The following is an 18,613-nucleotide window of genomic DNA, read 5'->3' on the forward strand; positions in this document are numbered from 1 at the left end:
CGGAACAATGCTAAATAAATATATACATGTTATAGACGTTGCACTGCCAAGTTTCCATTGTTTGCATCCTATAATGAATGAGGAGGAATAGCGTTCAAAAATGTTGCATGTGCTGGAAGAGTTAAAGAAAATGTGCAGGAGATACAAATATGTTGACGCTTAGCATGTTTCTGAGAAAGTCAACTCTTAACGAGTGAATAGCACTAGTTGGCTGAAAGGATTCATTTAACTAAACTTTGGTTCAAGGTCTTTCTATGGAAAAGCAACATACCCTGAATAATAGCCAGCAAGATGACAATGACAAAGAAGAAGAATGTGATGTCAAAGATAATCCGGTACATTTCATAAGGATCACCAGCAGGATCTTCAATTTCATCACCAATGCCACCTCCAGCTCTGACACCCACATACATATGGAACAAGTAGCACTGAAAACAAACAGAATATCACACACCTTGTTAAGAACTTATTGACAAATTTGCTGGACACAGTTTTCAAAGGCAAGAAATCCTGTAGTCTGAAGGTTGTCAAAAAAAACTATCAGGTGAATTATCGTCATTTCAAATGCTGTAGTTAGAAGGTTCATTTAATACCAATGGGCAGACAAAATATGCAATTAAAAAGATTATTTTGATTCTTGGTCTATTCTATTCCTAGTTACATAATAGGTACCTATCATTTGCTCTCGACTCGGGTGGAGAAAAATGCTTGCTTTTAATTTCTGTCCACTGACCCTTGACATGGAAGACGACATGATCAAGTTGGCCGTAATTCATCCTATTGCTGAATAGATTGACAATCGATGTTTAGGTTCACATACAAGGATATTCACTTAAATTGTACTGGGGGAGTGTGAGCATCTATTGTACTGTATTTCATCAGCCATCAATGGCTTCAGGAGAGAGGTGAAGTGAAGTAGAAATATATATTATAAAATTACAATTCTGATTTTTATTACTGAGTAAAGTAACACCATTATTTAAGAAACTCAATAGAAAATTAAAATTATTTGCTCTCTAGAAGTGAGTTGGTTAGTCTGATTACGTTGAAGAATCAAAAAATGTACAGATTAAGTTTTGAACACATACTGCTTGACATTTTCAACGACCAAAGAAATATTATGTAGGAAACAGTGAATGGATACAGACCGTCATCATATCATCACATTTCATGTCGGGTTCATCTTCATCCTCACTCTTGTTGTAGAACTTGCGGAAAAAGTTGAAAGCAACAACTGTGTAAAGATACACGACAACGGCCAGGAGACCAACCGTCAAAACAAGCTGCAGAAGACAGAAACCAATGTGTTAACAGTAAAAAAAAACTACTAGCTGCAGCCAGATCCTTTCATTTCATATTCTGAGGACATCGAGTCTAACAAAAAAAAGACAAAGATGCATAATGCAGATTTTAAAAAAATTAAAATATAGTCCAGGTGCTAATCCTGAACAAAAATATTGTATTTACTTGAAGAAGTAAAGATGTTATCTTTTACTTAAAAGGCAAGTAAAAGTTGCTTTCTATCTCCCACCTGTTTGCCATTGTGAGTGACGGAGGACAGGATAGTACGCAATGTCTTGAATCCCATAGCAATATCCAATAAGTGGGCAGCAAAGAAGAAGTTATTGTAGTGACCCAGGATGGACATAGTGGCGTACCATGTTAGGTATAAGAAGGACTGCAAACAAAAAAAAATTACTTTTTTCAAGTTGTAAACTATAGGCAAGTAGAGCACTATTACAGTTCATGTTCAACATAACTAGTAAGTTGAAATGCAATATATCAGCCTTTGGCAGATATTAACAAGGAGCCACTCAAGACAAGCTAAATTGTTGGGCGCTTTAAGTTACCAAATTCAAATGTATTCAACCAGCTCAATTTTCCACTTCAATTGTTCAAAAACTAGCTTTGGACCAAAATACACTAAAAATATAGATTTTACTGGAGCCACATTATAGGTTGGTAGCCTGGCCAATCTCCAATGTGACATTCACATTTAAAGTAGGAATTGGAGGCACCCACCATTATACTTAAGAGTCCCCTGGGATAGAAAAGGAGGAAAAAAAATCAGTTAAGGTTCCTGCCCCTGATACCTCTCCAATGAATTCTATTGGAAAGTGCCAGTCTGCATGAACAGTGATGGGACGAGTGCCCTCAGGAGAAAAATTAGCAAAACAAAAAGGGAGGTAATGATGGCCATGAATGATTGGCCAATAGAGCCAGCCTGTGCAAATGAGTAAAACTCATCCACGTACAAGACTACACATTAGGATTAAAGCGTATAAACAGAGTCAAAATAATGTGTAAATTTAAAATATTCCTTTTATATTCTTCAGACTTACTTTTACACATTTTACTTTAATATTACAGCAATAAAACCTCTCAATTGTATTATTACTGATTCACAGTGAGAAGCTTAGTTTTTTAAAAAAATAATGTCACCCTATAGAGTATAGAAATCCCTGGAGCTGTTGAAACAAAAATGTTGGGCAATTAAACAGGGCAATGATAATAATATCAAACGTAGTTATGCTGACCAGAAAGATATTAAATTGCAACAGGCTGAGTTAAAACAAAATTATTAAAACCTTTGCATGAAATAGTATTTATTAACATTAAGTTGTGATCATATTGGGCGTGCATTTAGCTGTACTTACATTGTCAGTGAACACAACTCCAAGTTTCCAGATATGGTATTTCAAATCAATAGAACTCAACCTACAAAAAAACACACTTTTAACATTGTAGTTATCAGTTAAATTAGAATTATTGAATACATCTGAAATTCTCCTTTATTTCACATGTACACTACAATAATTTACTTTTCCGCTCCTTCCAACGTTTTCCCTATTTCTGTTGGAGGTACTAAATCACTGCAATACAGAGCTGTGGGCATACTGTCTAAATGGCTCTTCTACATGTGTGGCCCTGGAGAATCAGTGTTGACAGAATACTACAAATAAGGCTCATCTTGTCCTCTACTGACATCCATCCACCACACCCTGGTAGTTTTTTTCCCCTCCCAACACCAAGGCCAATGTTTGCACTCTTACTGCCAGTCTGTCTTTGATCAGTTACTACATTACAGATCAAGGATGAAACTCTTGATTCATTACAAAAATGGCTGGGAGACTGATTATTTGGTTTTCTATGACCCGAAATGAGTAGATTATCAACGGATATCTGAGAAAAACATAGTCAGTAAACAAGCATCTCCTTCTCAAACATTCATAGGTTGTTGGATGATTCAAATAGAGATAAACATGACATACCATGATACCAATGTTGCCTCTTGTTCTGGTGCTTTTTCTATGGGACTAAAGTCGAGAGCATTTTTGTCCAAGCCCAAAAGCTCGGCAATTCGCAGAGCTCCATAGAGATCTCCATACTTATTAATGACCTAATAGAATAAAAAAATCATAAAGCATTAATGACACTGAATTATTAGTGAATTGCCAGATCAGTACACTCGTGAACTCATTGTTTCTCCTGCCTCATAAACTATCTGCCCTAAGTGTTCTTGTAGCAAATACATCGCGATTTTATGAAGCTGCAGTTCTTTGCATTGTAATGGTAATAAGCACTGTTGCATAAGTTATAAATGGCTGCAATTGAATGAATAAAAGCTTACCTTTCTTTTGACAAATTTATCCCAATAGTTGTTGGGGAAAGATCTGTAACAAAAGCAATATAAAATATTGTTCAATCTAAACCGTATATCATTTTCATTTATTCATTTAAATTAATTTTGCTCCTGCACCTAGATATTAGACCGGGCTGCTGTCAATACTTAATGCAGAACTTAATCTCCTGTTTTTTTTTCTGCCCATACACTGTGCTGGGAATTGAAAACCATACATTTCATTTTAACTATTAATATCAAAGATAATTTGGTGCAAACAGATTTGGCATAATGGATGAAATATTCATTTTTCTTCTTGTAAAGCCATTCCCAAGTGTAGCTTTACAATGGACAGAGGAATTATACCTTCAACATATTTTTGTTTTCTAGTCATTTTAATAATTATTGATTCCAGACAACAATTGATTTGTTGCCCAATGTTTCGCCGTTCTGGGAATGAAACCCAGTTCTCTCGCTTGCGAAGTGAGCGCTCTAACCACTGAGCTACAGGTCTCCAGAAATTGATGAGCAGATATTCCTATAAATCTGTGATTCAGGTTTATTTAATGATAGGTCCTCAACTGATAGTGTATGTATTACATTTAAAACACACTGAAACTACAAATTATTAGAACACTGTAACTTGCTGTGATGAAGTACAGCATTGGTGGAACAACTTCAAGCTGGTGAGCTCTTGATCTCATGCCTGCATTACTAAACCAAGTGTTTAGCAGAAACCAGACACAACCACAAGTAGCAAAACAAACAATCCAAGGGAGAAACAGCTTTCCAGCATTATAATTAGAACAACATTGATGAAGGCCTGGAAGCAGATTCACCTCTATGCCATACACATACACACTCTTGGCTCCATTTGATGTGTGGCTCTGGAAGGCCAGGCCCAATAATAATAATAGTAATCCTTGCATTTGATATGGTACTTTATCACATCTTCAAAACGTCTCAAAGCGCTTCACAGAATATACTGTAAAGTGAATTAACTATTTTGTGGGCGAAATGCCACAGCCAATTGCACACAGCAGGGTCCCATGAACAGTTGTGGATTGAAGTGACCAATTTATTATGAGTTTAAGGAATTATTACCTCCGGAAAAGTGATCGACCAATCGACTAACAACCGGGTTCCTACTTACTGCTAGTTAAACAGAGATGTGTGGAGTAACGAAACTTGCCCAGCGTTCCGCCATGCCAGGAATGAAACCCAGATCTCTTGATTGCAAGGTGAGTGCTCTAACCACTGAACTACAGGACCCCACTGGAATATATGCAATGTAAGCCAGAATAGAACTAGTTTACCCTCATATTAAAGTAAAAAATCCTTACAACTAATGGACTGTTCTCACATGACTGATAAGAGTCCTTTTGGACAGTGACAACATAACCAACAATCTTCATAAGAATAAATCATTCTCAAACTTGTAAAACAAAAGCTTATACTAGTGCATTTTTAGACAGCTTTTAACATACTGTGTGTTGATCACAAGACGATCCCATTGTCCTTTAATGTCATCATCAGACGGTTGCTCTGTAATGTACAGACCATCAAACTCCAGCTTTCTGGCAATCTCCTTTTCACGCTTAAAGACCACAAGGGGGACCTATGAAAATATTATATTCATGAAATTAGCTTCTGGCCATGTTCTATGTGTAAAGAAAATTTGCTTGAGAAGAGAAACGTGGCAGTTGGTGTAACATTTAAAAATAATTGGTTTGTAGCACAACCAAGGGCTAAGCACGAGGTTCTCTGAGTTATCAATCAACATGCTCTTACTGGAGCATTTTTTCCATTTGTACATCCTAAAACAGCCACAAGACAAATCCATATGAGAAGTTCCTGAAAAGGGAACATACCTTCAAAATATAGTACCCAATGATACAAACAAATGAAATGATAGTGTGAATAATAGCAAGAAAGCACAGTGTTGGAGCCATGTAGCCAGTGCTCTCCTGTAACACAAAATACTCTTCATCTTCTTCATCACCCTCATCATCGATATTGCTCCATATATTGGATTCCTCCTCATCATTGTTATCGTCAGAAGGGGATTCAGTCACCTTAAAGGGAAAGGATAGAAAATAATTATTTTAAACAGCAATTTAATACTCCTTAAAATATAACACAAGTATAATTTTAAAGCCAAGAAGCATGTTCAGGATAAATACTTATTAATAATAATAATAATAATCCTTGCATTTGATATAGCGCTTTTCACGTCGGGAGGACGTCCCAAAGCACTTCACAGAACACACTGTAAAGTGAATTGACTGTATATTTGTGGGCGAACGCGGCAGCCAATTGCGCACAGCAATGTCCCACAAACAGTCGTAGATTGAAAATGACCAATTTATTATTGTTTTGTTTTGGAGGGATTATTATTAGGCTCTGTGTGGAGTAAGGAAACTTGCCCAAGGTTTCGCCCTCTGCCTGGAATTGAACTCAGGTCTCTCACTTGCAAAGAGAGTGCTCTAACCACTGAGCTACAGGACTCCACAATTAAAACTGTATTAAACTGTCTTCAGAGTGCTCTGACCACAGTGGTAGAACCTACAGCAAGTAGTTTATTCAAATCAGTTCTTTTCAGAAGCTATAATATTTTGTTGAATTCAGAAAATGCAGGAAGAATCCCGATGTACGAGTGTACCAAGGTTGCTAAAGGGAACTTCCTCATTATCGTACTCTAAATTTAGGATGCTCATGCAACACATAATAGTTTCACATTCCTCAGCTTTCTTTTGGGCAGTTGATTCTTTCAGAATATTATATATTACCATATCTCAAATACATGTGCTGTGGCTGTTACAACTGTATGTACTGCATGCTTATTAGACCGGGGGGGGGGGAACGACGACGAAAGAAAAGAGTAAAAACTGAACAAAGAAACCTCGCTTAAAATGGAAGAAATTAAATAATACCAACAATAAAGCCATCGTTTATTCAAAGTTGAATGTGAGTTCCTATTGTTGAATGTGCAAAGAATAAATTATTCACATGTAGATTAGGTTTGTGAAACTTGTCTGTAATGCCTCCACATCAAATGACTCATTGTTCAGAAACACACATGAAGAAGAACTTTGTGCTATTTGTCTCCTTTACAAGAGCGATAATAAACCACTTTGTACATCATAAAGAACTCAAATTGACATCTTACTTTTTAATATATTAACATACTAATTAGTAAACATTAACACTGTAGTCCATGCACTAACTTCCCTTAAGTTTTAAATGGCAAAATGTTAACACCATATTGAGTACCTTGTAAAAGAGGAGAATAAAATTGATAGCAAATGCCACAAACAGAGCTAGAAATCTCAGGTTGTAGAAATTCCTTGCCAGGTAATTCTGAAACAAAAACAATGCACTTCATTAGCATGTATAAGAATAGCTCAGTACTATGTGTACATGGTTTCTCCTCTTCCTGATATCTAGGAAATAGCCCTGGCAGAACCAATAAGGTGGATGGTCATATATTCACACTTTCTGTTAGTTCCCCATGGTTAGCTGGTGAGGGCTGCTAAAAAGATTGAGCTAGAGCTGCTGCCAATTTGACCTCTCCAAACAACAAGGAACGTTACCTTCACTTGGTGCAATACCAACAACTCACCATCTCCGAGAAGCTCTCGCACAGATATGATCTAAGGCTGAGACTGACTCTCTCTTCCATTCCGCAATATATCACTGCATTAGACAATCATTACTACTTTGCTACAAATATTGTTGCATGAAAGTTAAACCCACAATGAATTTATGTAAAAGGTTAAAGTGGGTTTGAATGCATAATACAAAATACTTATATAAACCATACAAACTTATTAATTTTTTAAAATTTTACTCTCCACAGCAAAATAATTCCTTTTGTATGCCTATCAATATGACAGTATTATTCTGACACTAGTATTCTGCAGGGTTGATACTGGAGTCTTTATTCAATTTAATTGCCACTTTCAAGGATCACATGCAATATTTTTATTGAGATCATGACAAATTATAAAAATTATTTTGGTAGCTGAGGAAAAGGTTCTCATTTCCTGGGTTTCTGATGAACCTTATTATAAATTTTAAAGGTAACGCTCACTTTCAGCTACCCATAAATGAGGCAGCAGTGAATGACAAGAAATAATGGAAGCTTTGCTTGAGAGGTTCTTCTTTTGGCATCAATGTTAAAGCTGAAACAGTCACGAGTGTGGTAACAGTCGTGATGTACACATGCTCTCAGGGCCTCATTATTGCTGTTACATCAGTAGACCATGAATGTTCAGAAGTGAGAGTCAGTCACAAGTGCAGCAGCAACAAGAGGGAAGAATTAAAATTCCAAATGAACATTCTGACAGTATACACTGCAAACCAAACAGTGGATTAAAATATCCTTTCATCTCTGCAAATCAATTTAAATACAATCCAAACTACTATTATGGAAGTCTTCTCTCTCCCGCATCCATTATCTGCTAATTTCTATATATCTTTAGTACGCTGTACTTAAAAAGAGAAAGGATGTCAAGATAAACATACATTTTTCTAACCAACATAATATTACCAAACTCAAATGTAATAAGAATCCACATACCAGCAATTTAGTTTGATAGACGTCCACACCTTTCCAAAAGTTTTCCAAAAATGCCTCAGGCTCTTCTTTTTTCTGCCCCCGTCTCTTCTTTTTCTTTTTCTCTTCGACCTCAGTTTCAACTTGCTGTTCCTCCTTAGCTATATCCTTTTTCTCACCATCCTCTGTGCTAAGGAAGGGAAGAGCACACCAAGAAACTGAAGTCAGTTCTCTGGAAGCAACTCACAATTTTAACTGAATTTGTTTTAAACAGATTGTCTCAAAAGGAACTCACTCAGCTTTCTCAAACTCAGTTTTGGTCTCAGATTTGTTCTTTAGTGCAACCTTGAAATTCAGAGCATAAAGAAATAGATCACTTATACTGCCTGCTTGATATGACATTTAAAATATTCAAGTAATTTTTTTGTACATTTCTTTTGAAAAGCAAAACCACCAACCTCTGCAAATCTTTTCTGTTGTATTGCTTTTTCAAGAGTCAAAGTATTGTCTACACCCAAGATTTCTGAGACATCACCAAGGCCACCATGCTCTTCAGATGCTTTACCCCCACCTTTTTTTATACTTGCACCAAAGACATCAGGCATAATGTCTGATTCAACTTTTTCACCCTTTACGACATTGTCAAGCTCAGCTGTTATACTTGTTGCAGAACTTTCTGCACTTTCTGGTTCAGTCGCATCTCCATGGATTCCAAGTTGCGTTGGATCAGGCATGCTAGCTAAAATGTCTGTGACAGTAATGTTTTTGGCGCCTTCAACTAAGCCGCCTCCAAACAAGGCATTCCATAGAATATGGATGAACCCTTGAGCTATACTGAAAAAGTAAGAGGCAAGGCCTATGAAGATAATCCAGAAGAAGGAGAAAAATGCTTTTACCATCTCCATGTTTGTCATCCTCTTAATCTTCTTATAATGCCTTCTGATGTTTTTAACTGTCACCAGACTAAAAGCTTTAAAAAAACTAGTTTTGAAAGCATGACAAGCTGACACAAAGACATTCGAGGACTGGACTGTCTCCTCTTCCTCTTCCTCAACATGCATAAGTTCTTCATCCTCCTCTTCTGGTACCTCGACCATGTCAGATTCAGAGATTTGAGATGCTAGTTGCATTTCAAATATAGTGTCCTCACAAAAGTTCACAAACATTTCCATTTTTTCTGATTCTCCTCCTTCATTCACTACGTCAAAGATAAATTGCCTCTTGGACTCCTTAACTTGAGGCTTCTCCCACTGTGTCCTACTTGATTCACTGATTTCAAAATAAACCCGTTCTATGCGCTTTGCTTGTCCCATAATCTCAATGCGACCTAAATAAGGTTGAAAGTATGTCAAAACACTTTCTGCTGGCTCCAAAAAGGTCTGCAGGCGGAGATCATTGGGCATGTGTTCAGACAAGTTAGTTAGCAAAACAGCTACATTAAAGCCAATATCCTTGGCTGGCTCATGGAATCGGTCAATAAACTCTGTATAGTTAAACGTATCATTTTCATCTGCTTCAACACAGCTTAACAGGAACTCGATTTCTGATTGTGTGTATTTCTTTTGAGTCTCCAGAGCTTTTTGGAATTCTCTTTTTGACATCACTCCTTTGCCATCTGGGTCATACTCTTTGAAGGTATCAGAAGTGGTTAGATCCTTTAATTTTAGAAACATATCAAAGAACTTCAATATCATTTCCACGTTGCTAGAAGATTCAATCAATGTATCTACCATCTGTTTGCCTATAGTTCCATTGACAACATTACCTAGATTGTGGAGAAAATTAGAACAAATTTAACAAACATACACACGAGATTTGTTTGAAAAAANTCTAGAATTAACGGTATAACATTTCAAAGGTGGCGACAGAGAATCAATTTAATTTACAAATAAACAGGTTCATCTACCTAGACTGGTACTTTTCCAATTGAAACTCCAAGTCTGTTGGCCTAAAGGCTTCAGGATAAATCTCTAAGTCCCATTAATGAGCTAGACAGTTTTATCAACCATCAACAGTGACTAAGGTTACTGTTCACTTGCCTAGCTTTTATCAGACATGTCTCATCAGAGCCAGTTTTCTGCCAGTGATATTTTTAGATACTGTGCTCTTTATTTATATCCCAAACTAGCTGTTTGGAAAGCTCTCAATATGACACTTACAACTTAAATTAAAGCAAATTCTTCATATTATATTGCCTGAGGTTTTACAAGACATTACCCAATATGAATTAAATATGAAACAAAAAATAATTTAACTTATTTTTAATTTGTATAAGTAGTGCCAATTTGGGGCACAAACCATGTATGATGCATTTAACTAGTCATACAAAAATATATAGATCTATGCAGTCAAAACTAAACTTCAAATTTTACTAACTTGATGAATAGGGCAATTCAGTAATTTCACAATAATGCAAAATTAATAGTTTGATGAAATATTGTTAGTTTTTAAATTAAATAATCCAAATTAGTGATATATATTGAGAGACAGAGTAATTTGACAGATTAATGTTTTGTCATTGTTATTTAAAATAATTCCCAATACTAGACTGGGTGTTAAAAACCCTCTAAAGGTAGACAACATACAAAAGGCAATGACAAACCTTCCAGCAATGACAACATCATCACCACCATATCTTTCTGAAGATCCAGCAATTCCTTCAACAACTCAATCTGGCTGGAATCCTAAACCAACAAAAGCAAACTGTCAGCTAGAAATGTTTCACCAGGTGTCAATTTTCACTTCATTTTCCCTCAAGAACAGAAACAAAACAAATCTTAAAAACAAGCCCTGAGCTAGTTATTGTTCATAATTTGAATTGACATGCAGAAAGGTCAAGAAAGGAGAAGAATAACTTAGAAACAAACATATATCGAGATATTTGAGTATCACAATATTTTAAACACATATAAATATGATGCATAATGTGATAAACATTGCCATTGCAACTAATGATGATCAAAATAAATCAAAAGAACTTGTATCAATTGTAACTTTCGAAACAAACAAGGATTTGATTCATTTATCTTTTAAGAATTCAGCAGATAATTGTCTCTAAAATAATACTAATCCTTGCATTTTATACAACCCTTCTCATTGGGAGGGGTCCTGATTTTTCAATGGTGAACACCTGCAAATTATGCTTCTTGCTGATTGTGTTTTTTCAAATTATTTGGTTTGGGGATAAGGTACAATGCACATTGTATACCGTGTAGACCCATTGACATATAAAATTTACATATGTACCAAAAACTAGCATGACACAGAGCAGATATTTCCTCAAATACTGTTAAACAAGCTGTAAGAGATGACACCAGTGAGCTGGATTCATAATCAGTATCATCATCCCTGTAAATTCATTTGATAATTGAGACCATCCCAAAGGGGATGGATGAATTCCTTGCTTTCTTCTGTGAAGAATTTGATCTGTCAGTGTTAAGAGTGAGGCATATAGTACCTGAGAAAGCTTCATTTGCATATTAGCAAAGACATGAAGGAAACCAACCACAGCATCCCACAATCTACTGTGCGCAAGGCTCTGCTGGTTACCAATGCAAGGGCCCTACATAAAGAATAAAAAAAGTATCAATCAGTTCCACATTACTCTACTGCTGGCAATGTTATCACATTGCAGCATAACTGTAAGGCATAAGAAATTCCATAAATTATGGGAGTTAAATATCGTAACTTTCATACTAAACATGTTCTGAAATTTACTTATGGTTATACAAAAAATGACAGCATAAAAATGTTGAACGTTTCCCAGGAAAATGATTCATCTTCCTTTCAGATATCTGCATGGTTTCATTAATTTCAACTGCACTTAAGCGAACATCAGGATTGATACATTATAGAGAGGTTTAAAATCTCAAGAAGGTGAAGTGGTGTCTAAATTAGAATTGGTACTAATGGTCAAGCTTTCTATTGTCTATCAAAACACTATTCACACATGGTCGTGCTCAGATTCATTCCACTTATGTTTGTGCCATCAAATCCTATATTAAGATTTTTCAATGCTGCAAAAATATGAGGCTGTTTCAATATAAACACACATGAAGTTACAGTGATGTTTACAGGTTCAATGTAAGGAAACAGTTGCATTACCTGGATGTACTCTGTAAGCGAGTTAAAGATTTGTTTGGCTACAGCCAAAGCTTTGGAGAAGTTACGTTGTCCTTGTTCATCCATGATATCTTTTCCTGAGTAATACCAATAGAAATCGCTGATTGATTCCTGGGATTTAACAAGAGAAGCGGCACTTTAATGTTGCCCAGGGATTATTAAGAAGTGTACAGCAATATCTCCATATCCACTTGATATAGGAAGCCAGTGGTTTTATTTTGCTTAGCGTTCTCTGGCTTCAGGTGAAGCCCATTTTCTGTTTAGCAGCCAAAAGTGACAATAAGCATGAAATGACATTTACAGGATTTAAATCTGAAATTGCTGTAGGTTTCCAACTAGAAACATTCAGGATGAAATGTTTCACTCCACAATAAGTCATTTAATGTTATCACAAATACTTGGGCACTGCAGCTTTAGAGAAATTCTGATTGCATTGCTCATTTAGAGAGAGAGCGAGAGAGCAATGGAGATATCTGCGATACAACACATGCACAGCAACATTTTGTGCAAAAAGAATGCAACACCAACCACCAAGAATGAAGAAAGTGTAACTAGTACAGTATTTACAGGACAGTAAATCAAGGGGACTGAATTATGTTTAACTAAAAGGATTGAGTTTGAAACACAACGCTTAAAATTGAAAATATGCAAAATAAATTTACAACACTTTGCTTTCCACAGTTTTTAAACAACATTAACAATGTTGCCATGATCCTGTTCTGAAATCAATAAAAATGCAACATATATTTTGGGATTACCTGAAGGCGTAGCAGGTAGTCAACAGTGCTGATAATGATATTCACTGTAGTTGTGTTACCTATTTGAGTTCTTAGATAATTCTGGAAATCTGTAATTTAGAAGAAAATTTCAAAATATTTATATAATCTCTGAAAAATAAGACTGAAACCCAGTCACAGTCATACTTTCAGCTTCTATTTAGATATCTCCACACTTACACCACTGTACTGAATGGGAGCCATCAGGCCAAAACATCATTCAACACCCACAGTACTGTCCAAATTCAACCCCAAAACACCAAGGACATTTCACTTTCTGATATCTGCACATTTGCTGAGGATGTGATGAAACCCCATCAGGAGATGATGATATGTTTACAGACCAGACAGAATCTGAAAACTTTTGTCAAATAAAACGTGAACTTACGCCTTGTATAATTTCTCACTTATGTATATTCATTCCCCTATGGTCAGCACTGTACATCAGCATGTCACTTAAAAGTGCTCACCATTATTGTGCCCTTCACAGAGCAGTTGCAAAAACCTGAACAAATCTCGAGTGAATTCGTCATTCGGCAATACCTTTTCACCTAGGAAAGGAAAATAAACTATGATTTTAGTGGAAAAGGCATACAGCACTTGCTGTGTGTCAGGAAACTAACAGAAACAGTGTTTAATACAGAATACAAGTTAGAATAATCCTTGCATTTGATATAGAGCCTTATCACGTCGTTGAGACGCCTCAAAGCGCTTCACAGGATATATTGTAAAGTGAATTGATTGTTTATTTTGTTGGTGAAACGCGGTAATCCAATTATGCACAGCAGTGTCCCACAAACAGTTATAGATATAGAAACCAAATTTTAGTTTTTTAGGATTTTGTGACAAAACAACAATTTCAAGTGTCATTGGTTTAACTACAAAGCTGTACATTGAATTCCCCGCTCCAATTCTTTGTTTGAGAAATTCTATAAAACGGAATACTTTTGTGCCACAACTTTTTTTTAAATTCTTTTTTCCAATAAATATTTCTCACACTTTACTACCCCAGTTTCTCATCTTCCAGATTCTGGTGGAATGCAAACCAAAAATATAATCGCTTATGGTTTGAATTTTTCCCTGACTCTCAGGCCATTCGTGAATAACAAAAAATACATTCTGTGCCACAAAAATATTATGTTTTACAATGACCATTTAGGTAACAATACATGTACAGTATATGTGCAAAGTTAATGCAAATGTAAATTTTAATGCTTTTGGAACAAAAAGCACTAAAATGAATCACAGCACATACAAAAGACGATGTTAAAATTGAAACAAAACATGAGCAAAAATAATTTCTGCATTCAACTTTTTAGGAATATTTTGAAGTGCATTCAGAATTCACACAAATCTCAATCCACTGCATTCCGGGAACTCTAATCCATAACCATTTTCTAATGTTATCCTCAGTGCAAGTCACACAATAAGCAGTTTCAGTGGACTAGAAAAAAGAAACAACAATCTGTAAACAAATTAAAAAGGACACATTCATTTTAAGAAAATATGAATTATATGTTGGTATTTTTCCAGTCCACATTTTTCATATGTGCCACTCAAAACAAAAGATCCAAACAACCAAATACAGTATTTACCATGTTCACGAACAATGACTGTGGATCAATGATTATGGATGTCAAGGGAAAGAAGAAAAAGTGAGCAAAATGAGAAATGATCATTTGCTACAAAATTATTCTATTTAATGAATAAATGCCAAAACCTTAACAATAAAACATTTCTAAGACTGCAAAATAAACTCAATAATGAGAAGAACAAACTAGTTTTCGAATAAAGAAGTACTATTATAGAACAACAATTTATTGAAAGAAATGTTAAAAATTGGGCATCCATTATTATTTTGATCATAAAGATTGATCCTTACGTGTCCCATCCTCAGTGACCATTCCCAGACCTTCTGCTTTGTTCTGTCTTTCAAATGCATTCAAGTCAAGGACACTGTCGTTGAGCAAAGAAAATATTGCAAAGGGGGAAGAATGAATAGTTTAATGACCAATATATTACAGTTGTAACTTTATTATTTCAACATTACAATGCTTGAGCTGAAAATGTACTGAATTGGTCAGATCACAATCACAGGATTTTCTATTCCTTAATGACCAGAGGGGATTGAACATTTCATTGGTATTCAAATATAGGTTTGCATATATTGTATTGTTGACGTCATTTGTGAGTAAGCATACCGTGTTCATTTATCATCATTGTACCATGTTTTATAGATTGTACTTTACACGAATGAATACTGTTCTACTGTATACAAAACAAACTTGATACAACATCAGCATAATCCAATTTTGTTTATTTTATAATAAACAAAATAATCCTTGCATTTGATATTTTATTTTACCTGCAGAACTGCATTAAACTAGACAGACTCCGGAAGAAACCACTGTCTTTCTTCTCCTTCAGATAGTCCAACATTATCTAAACAGAAGCACCGTTATTTTGTAGGCTTTTAAAAATCCCTCATCACTATCCCTTTATACAGTTCATACTTAATAACCGGCACACATGACGTTATGAAATTACCTTATGTTAAATTGTTTCCAATTCAATTACCTCTTTAAAATAATTAAATATAAACAATCAGTTTTGTTACAACCTCGGATGTCCACCTTTTAGATCAAATTTGGGCAAAACAAGTTAGGAAAATAGAGAAATGCTACATATTTTATACACACACACACACTAATGTAATACTAAACCATAGATGACACAATGTTTCAAAACAGCTTTGTATCAGAAAAGTATTACCTGCTGGACATCAGTGTTACCACCATTCAGAATAGCAATACCAAGCTTTAAGGTTGTAGTCACCATGGGGCCCAGCACACCTGTTAAACGGTTAAATTGACATTGGTACAAAAATCACAAGAAAAAGGCCTCAACCTGGCAAAACTGTCACCTACAAATGTTTTCAGTTGAAGGTAACCCCACGCCAGATGTTTTTCATCCATAGTTTCAGCTGCAGAGCGCCATCAAGTCAGATTCTCAACACTGACTATGTTTATATCAATAGTGCAGATGTAACATAAGCGTATGAAAACTGACCCGTATTACCTTTGCTCGCACTGATCATTTGTAAAACCATCTCGGCTGCTCCACGCTGATGAAGCCTTGCTTGCTGGTACAGTGTCATCTGTTTCTCCATTTCTTTTTCCTTGAGGGGCACAAATTAAACCTTAATGCAACGTTCCCTACAACAGTGAAACTTGCAGTCTGATTTCCAGAAGTGTTAACCATTCACCTTTACAATACAACCTTGTTTAAAGGAAGAAAAACAGTTTGAGAATTATACCAATTTTAGTTTCCATTGATAAAATACAGGTAGCACCAAACAATTCAAGTTAATAATTAATAATAATACTTGCATTTGATATAGTTCCTTTCATGTCAGGAGGTCATCTCAAAGCACTCAAAGTTGTAGCATACCTCTGATTCAGAAGCTTGTGGGTTCAAGCCCCACATTGGGACTTTGAGCTCATTGTCTGGGCTGACACTCCAATGCAGTTCTGGGGGAGGGCTCCACTGTTGAAGGTGTTGCCCTTAGGACGAGTTAAACCAAAGTGCTGTCTGCCTGTTTGGGTGGGGGTCAAAGATCTAATGGCACCATTTGAAGAGTAGTGAGTTTGTCCCAGTGTTCAGGCCATCATCATCATCATCATATTATTATAATCAGGTTCCCAGCTACTAAAGACCAGCACGTATTAGGGAATCAACCATGATTTTGTAAATCAAGTTTACCTTGGAAAAATACCAGAAACCATAGCTATCCTTATCTTAAATTGCCATTTTCCCAATTTGTCTATAGATTAGGGGGTGGGATACCAATAATATGATCTGATCACACTAATGAGCTGCTCACAATCATGTTCGAGGCATGTTGGAGTAGGAAAAGAGTAAAAAAATCATTAGATACAAAGAGCCTCCACACAATTGTTTTTAACAAGAGAAACTGGGGCAAATGACTGTTGATTGAAATCTTTCTTTTACTGACTTACTTCAAATGTCTTCTCTTTTTCTTCATCTTCCTCCTCTGCAGCTTGGCAGCTCTAAATATTGAGCCAAATATACACGTGTTAGGAATGCTTTACATTATTTTATCTTTTTCTATCAGTGATTCTGTAGTCATGCAGCATATCAAGACTGTCGAGTTGTTTAAACTGTAGTCTTGGCCTCATCCCTATTCAATTCACTAGTTCTAACTCAGGCTGCTGGATGGTTCATCTCATTGATAATGGAGTAGGGGAAAAAAGCCATAGTTCAAGGTCACAACATATTGCAGCAACCAATAACATCCTTCTTATGCTAGCAAATCACAATGAATCTGGTTTATTTGTTCCTCTCTTTCCTCTGAAATGCACCACAATGTTAAGTGGAAACTATGAAGTCCCAATGGGAAGAAGCAGGCTAACCAAGGTAAGCATTTTTAAGAGGGGGAGTTTGTAGTAATTAAGTGAAAGTGCTGTGTAAATCATACCAAAGCGTTTCTATATTTTAATATCAGTTCCATATGAGATATAACATTAGTTAGGTGAAGGATGCTGAAGTTTCAGTCTGCTTAACAGTGCACCTAAATGCCAATCTCAGAAGAGAACCACTGACAGAATCATTCATTCTTCTGGCATCTCAGATTATGGCTGTAATTTACTATCAATAATTTAACCTTTGTGTTAGATTTACACCTCTTAGGAACTGGTCTTGGTGTACCTGGTCTTAATTCACTTAGTAATCTTACAGATGATAGACAGAGGAGTCTTTAATTTGAATTTCCTAGACTGGATTCAAATCAAGATTGTACAGTTGTCTAATACATGGGATTACTTTGCCTTCATCCTATGAATATTTTATAAAGGGAACAGTGAGTTCTATAAACCTTGAAAACAATAGTTGAAAGTGAAATATAAAGATAAATTGTCAGAATTAAAACAAATATATACATTGGATCGCCATGCTACCACAGGAAGTTTTCATTCCATGAATTAATATTGTTAATATCTCCATTTGAAAATAGCATAAAGCTTACCTTCGACATCATCTCAACATACGCCATGTATAAGTCATCTTCTTCAATTGCACTGCAAAAAGTTTAGAGAGCAGCATTTAATTATCAACAATTTTTTTTAAACTTATGATTCTTTTTTGGTTTAAAATAAAACTGCTGTCTAATTATCTCATAGAAAACCTAACCATTTCAGAATCTGGAGTAAGGTTATGTATTAATTTGTTTCAATCTTAAAATATGCTTAGATCAAATGTTTCTAAAACTAAATGTGTTCAAATAACAGAAAGTTGCAGGTCGAAAAAAAAATCGGTGAAAATAGAAGATACAAACTTGAGGGAGAGAGCGGAGGGAGGGAGGGAGGGAGGGAGCTAGGAAGCGAGGGAAATACTCAGAAGAATTCCAGAGTCCATTCTCTTTATGGAGAAAATGGTTAATTTGAAAGTTAAATAATTGATTTAATAAATGCGTACATTCGAGTTCAGCTTTGCAACCAATTCTATCCACTTATGGAC

General features: G+C 35.7%; 1 protein-coding gene across 6 annotated transcripts in view; it reads right to left on the reverse strand.

Moving 5' to 3' along the window:
• ryr3 (ryanodine receptor 3) overlaps positions 1-18,613 on the reverse strand; it is a 110,942-nt gene that overhangs the window by 2,701 nt on the left and 89,628 nt on the right. For all 6 annotated transcript variants that reach the window (XM_007888064.2, XM_007888063.2, XM_042338332.1 and 3 more), the window contains 24 exons: positions 18,123-18,174; positions 17,098-17,148; positions 16,157-16,256; positions 15,851-15,930; positions 15,444-15,520; positions 14,961-15,034; positions 14,674-14,691; positions 13,549-13,629; positions 13,061-13,149; positions 12,285-12,413; positions 11,638-11,742; positions 10,783-10,864; positions 8,639-9,945; positions 8,476-8,525; positions 8,205-8,370; positions 6,896-6,982; positions 5,494-5,697; positions 5,110-5,240; positions 3,632-3,674; positions 3,273-3,400; positions 2,658-2,718; positions 1,532-1,678; positions 1,149-1,283; positions 272-428 (listed from right to left, as the gene is read on the reverse strand). In XM_007888064.2, the coding sequence (XP_007886255.2) occupies positions 272-428; positions 1,149-1,283; positions 1,532-1,678; positions 2,658-2,718; positions 3,273-3,400; positions 3,632-3,674; positions 5,110-5,240; positions 5,494-5,697; positions 6,896-6,982; positions 8,205-8,370; positions 8,476-8,525; positions 8,639-9,945; positions 10,783-10,864; positions 11,638-11,742; positions 12,285-12,413; positions 13,061-13,149; positions 13,549-13,629; positions 14,674-14,691; positions 14,961-15,034; positions 15,444-15,520; positions 15,851-15,930; positions 16,157-16,256; positions 17,098-17,148; positions 18,123-18,174 (3,554 nt within the window). The remainder of the gene's footprint in view (positions 1-271; positions 429-1,148; positions 1,284-1,531; positions 1,679-2,657; positions 2,719-3,272; positions 3,401-3,631; positions 3,675-5,109; positions 5,241-5,493; positions 5,698-6,895; positions 6,983-8,204; positions 8,371-8,475; positions 8,526-8,638; positions 9,946-10,782; positions 10,865-11,637; positions 11,743-12,284; positions 12,414-13,060; positions 13,150-13,548; positions 13,630-14,673; positions 14,692-14,960; positions 15,035-15,443; positions 15,521-15,850; positions 15,931-16,156; positions 16,257-17,097; positions 17,149-18,122; positions 18,175-18,613) is intronic.

Source organism: Callorhinchus milii, unplaced genomic scaffold (assembly GCF_018977255.1).
Source record: "Callorhinchus milii isolate IMCB2004 unplaced genomic scaffold, IMCB_Cmil_1.0 Scaffold9, whole genome shotgun sequence".
Lineage (NCBI taxonomy): Eukaryota > Metazoa > Chordata > Chondrichthyes > Chimaeriformes > Callorhinchidae > Callorhinchus > Callorhinchus milii.